Consider the following 4278-nt stretch of genomic DNA (forward strand, 5'->3'; position numbering starts at 1 on the left):
CAAATGGGATTACACCAAATTGAGGAGCTTCCTCACTGCAAAAGAAACACTCAGCAAAGTGAAGAGGCAACTGACAGAATGGGAGAAAATATTTGCAAACTATTCAATTGAAAAAGGACAAATATCCAGAATCTATAAAGAATTCAAGAAACTCAACAACCACAAAACAAACAATCCAGTTAACAAATGCACACAGGACTAAAACAGGCATTTTTCAAAAGAGGAAATTCAAATGGCCAACAGACACATGAAAAAATGCTCAGGAGGACCAGCCATCAGGGAAATGCAAATCAAAACCACAATGAGATTTCACCTCACCCCAGTTAGAATGGCTTTCATAGAGAAGTCAACAAACAACAAATGCTGGTGGGGATGTAGGAAAAAAGGTACTATAGTCCACTGTTGGGAGTGTAAATTGGTCCAGCAACTGTGGAAGACAGGATGGAGAAATCTGAATATATACCTACCATATGACCTAGCCATCCCATTTCTAGGAATCTACCCAAAGGAAATGAAACCAGCATATGAAAGAATTATCTGTACCCCCATGTTTATCGTAGCACAATTCACAATAGCTAAGACATGCAATCAACCCAGATGTCCATCAACTGAAGGCTAGGTAAAGAAATTATGATATATGTACACCATGGAATACTACAGAGCAGTAAAAAAAAAATGAAATCCTATCATTTGCAACACTAGGGATGCAACTGAAAATCATTATACTTAGTGAAATAAGACAGTCCCCAAAAGACAAATACCATGCGTCCTCCCTGATCTGTGGTAACCAATAGAGTACCCTAAGGAGCCACAGTTGGAGAACATGTCAGGGTCAGACATCAGCAGGAAGTGGGACCTATGCATGGCGGATACCATCATGTAGATGGGTACTGGTTTTGGATTAGGAGTTGTTTTCTCACTTATCTTCTTTAAAAAGAAAATCGTGCCCTTTAGCCTTTGGCTCTAGCATGGGCCTGGGCACCGCCTATTCCAACTGTCAGCATGACTTCCAGGCGCCTTACCTTCTGCACGGGATATGTGTCAAACAGCGGGAGCAGTGACACACGCTGAGAATATTGTGGAGGGAGGAAATGAGAAACCCCTCTCACTCCTCAGGCATACAACAGTGCTCCAGAGTCACACTGGTGGTACCTCAGTGCCTTCAACTCCAGGGCTCTGTTGATGTATCTGAAACCAGCATGTTTCTTGTTTTGTATTTTCTCTCTGGAAATTGTAAGGAGATAGTCTGAAGAGAAATAAATTAAACAAAAATATAATAAAAAATAGAGTACCTAAAAAGTAACCTATAGAAGTGAAATTGACATTTTAAAATGCCATGATTTTGAACATGTCTCTAGTGTTGAAGAACAGTTTTTTTTTTTCATACTATTTGTTGAACTCTTTACATAGTGGAGGGTTAAACTTATGGATATAAAGTTAATTGAAAATAGATCTTTGTAAAAAATAAGAATGGAAATAGGAGAGGGAAGAGTAAGGAGGTTGTGAATGTGGACGGGAGGGAGGGGTCATTGAGTTCCTAAATTTGTATATATGAAATACATGAAGTTTGTATACCTTACATAAAAGGTTTCTAGGTTAGAAAACAAAGCAAAACTTCTAATTGTCCACTTAGGCAATCTAGCAGACAAAAATAACACTCTGTCAAAAAAATGACCTAAATGAAAGACCTAAATGAAAGATCTCTGCGAGTGAGATCCCAGTGGAAAGAACAGGTCATCAAAGAAGGAGGTACCTTTCTCTGAAGGGAGGAGAGAACTTCCATTCTGACTACGACCTTGCCTAAATATGATCAGAGTCGGTGAACTCAAAAGGCTTCCATAGCCTTGCAACTCATGACAAGAGCCTAGGATGATTACTGATGCTATAAACAAGAGTGTCAATTTGTTAAGTCAACAACAGGAGTCACTGTGCACTTACTCCTCATGTAGGATCTCTGTCCTTAATGTGCTGTACAGTGTGATTTAATGCTATAGCTAGTACTCAAACAGTATTTTTCACTTTGTGTTTCTATGTGGATACAAACTGTTGAAATCTTTACTTAATATATACTAAACTGATGTATATAAAGAGAATTGAAAATGAATCTTGATATGAATGGAAGGGGGGAGGGAGAGGGAAAGGGGAGGGTTGCGGGTGGGAGGGAAGGTATGGGGGGGAAGCCATTGTACTCCATAAGCTGTACTTTGGAAATTTATATTCATTAAATAAAAGTTTTAAAAAAGGAATACATGAAAGATTTTAAAATTTGATGAAATGTATGCATATGTATATATATTCAGAATTACTGGAGAATGTGATATATATTTCAAGTCATATAAGGAATCATGATGTGGGGAGCAACTCGGACTAGACTAAGTTACTGGAATTAAGACTTATTCTATGCATCTGCTCTCCCACAATATGGCGCTGAGAAGGGAGAAACAGCTTCTACACAGCTGCCTCCAGTTCAACCAATAAACTGTAGGACCTGCTCCTGATTGGAGGAGAGCAGCGTACTCGGCGTGTGGGTAGCAGAGTTGGGATTGGTGGAAGAGGACTATAAAGGAGGAGAGAGACAACAAGCACCAGGAACATCTAAGGGGAACATCTATCTGAAGGAACACCTGTGCAGCCCCCGAGAGAGCCGGCCGGCGGTGTGCCACTCCCCCGCGGAAGTGGGGAAGGTGGCAGGGGGAACTGCCCTTCCACGGAGGTGGAAGGGACGGTAGCCAACCCGGGAAGAACCAGCAGCAAACCCGGAAGGGCCGAGCAGACAAAAGAACAGCGCAGGGTCCTGTGTCATTCCTCCATGAAGAAGGGGAGCGACATAATGGTGCCGTGACTCGGATACGAAGCCTAGGCAGTGTTTAGTGTCATTCCTCCATGAAGAGGGGGAGCGACATCATGACAAATATTTTATAAATGCACTTTCATTAAATTTGAATAAAAATGTGATGTGCATATATTATGGAATACTATACACCCTTTAAAAAGGAAGGAAATTCTGTCATTTTCCACAACATGGATATTTCATATTTTTGCATTGGTGTTCATAAGTGAGGTTCAAGATGAAATTATTTCACCCATTGGGCAGAACAATGGGTGCTGTGATATGCTCTATATGAATCTGTTAAAGATCTCCCACTGACTAAGCAGCTCACTTTACATCCACTATCCTGGATGTAAAATCGTGTGCAGGAAAAACCCATTCAATACAATACGCTGTGTACAGGGCATGGCTCACACTGCAGAACAACCAAAATGTCTCTGCAAAATAAATTCATTTTCCATCTGCAGAGGAAATCCTTGAAGCCCACAAAGTCTAAATAATTAGCATCAAGTCACAAATCAAGTAAGAAATGAGAGGAAGGAGGAGGTGCTTGCTTTTGAAAGAAATGCTATCATTCCACTAATGGTTTTGTGTTCTGACCACAAATTCTCTGTCCCTCTTTAACTTTGAACCATGGAAATATTCCTTTGCTTGTTATTTGGCAATGTATCCCAGTTTTACACATCCGTTTTAAATCTGACAGTCTACTAAGATTTCCTTGTAGGATTTCATGTTTTTTTTCTGATAACAAGCTGAATTGTTAGTGGCAAGCTGGAATTTTCTCAAGCTCACATAGGAAATAGTGGGAAAGACCCCCACTGAGGCCACAGTGCAGGCCATGCAGAAACTGGTCTTTATCTCTACCCAACCTCTTCTTGGAAGTTGGGACGAATACGTAGAGCGCTTCTTGGAGAGATTGCATGAGGGGTGGCTGCAGTGACAGCAGAGCTGTATGTCAGCATGTTGTTTCAATAGATGCACACAAGCTTTGCCAAGGCAAAGCAGACAGCATGGAGGCTGCTGGTTCCAGCGTGAAGCTGGATCAGGTGCTGGCAAATTTTTCCAGACCTCAAGAAGCCAGAAACCCTCCCTTGCGTTATTCTTTGAGTAACTGCTTAACAATTTCTTTAGTGGTTAAAATGAGTAGGTCTCTCTATGACTTACTTTTTGCTGAACAAATAATCAACCTACTTATTCTTTTGCCTGATGGTGAAAGTCAAACTCCGGGAAGGCATTTGGGCAGCCATTTAAACAAGTAAAGACGGCTGGCTTTGGTAATTAATTTGCAGGCATTTTATTCTAATGTGCAACAAGCATCCTACACTAAATTTCATAGAGGACAAAAAAAGTCATTATTATTACTAAATGTAATGTTTTTTATTCTGTATGAGGCACCGTGTTAATGACTTCCTATGTATTATCTTTTAAAATTGTAATGTAATCTTATG

At 40.4% G+C, this 4278-nt stretch overlaps 1 protein-coding gene across 1 annotated transcript; it reads left to right on the forward strand.

The window, feature by feature from the left end:
- The first annotated feature begins 823 nt into the window (after window positions 1-823).
- LOC138847128 (MICOS complex subunit MIC10-like) lies at window positions 824-1061 on the forward strand. The gene is made up of 2 exons (XM_089303983.1): window positions 824-879; window positions 938-1061. Exons 1-2 carry the CDS (start codon window positions 824-826, stop codon window positions 1059-1061), a joined length of 180 nt encoding a protein of 59 aa, XP_089160109.1.
- Window positions 1062-4278: the final 3217 nt, after the last annotated feature.

The sequence above is a fragment of the Oryctolagus cuniculus genome, chromosome 1 (genome assembly GCF_051225735.1).
Source record: "Oryctolagus cuniculus isolate XC-2025 breed Fujian yellow rabbit chromosome 1, ASM5122573v1, whole genome shotgun sequence".
NCBI classification, from domain to species: Eukaryota; Metazoa; Chordata; class Mammalia; order Lagomorpha; family Leporidae; genus Oryctolagus; species Oryctolagus cuniculus.

Excerpts from the sequence above, each read along its gene's own strand:
- LOC138847128 (XM_089303983.1), top strand. The coding sequence starts at position 824 with ATGTCAGGGTCAGACATCAGCAGGAAGTGGGACCTATGCATGGCGGAT. Across the intron at positions 880-937 it reads TGCATGGCGGATACCATCAT|AAAATCGTGCCCTTTAGCCT; the intron begins GTAGATGGGTAC and ends TTCTTTAAAAAG.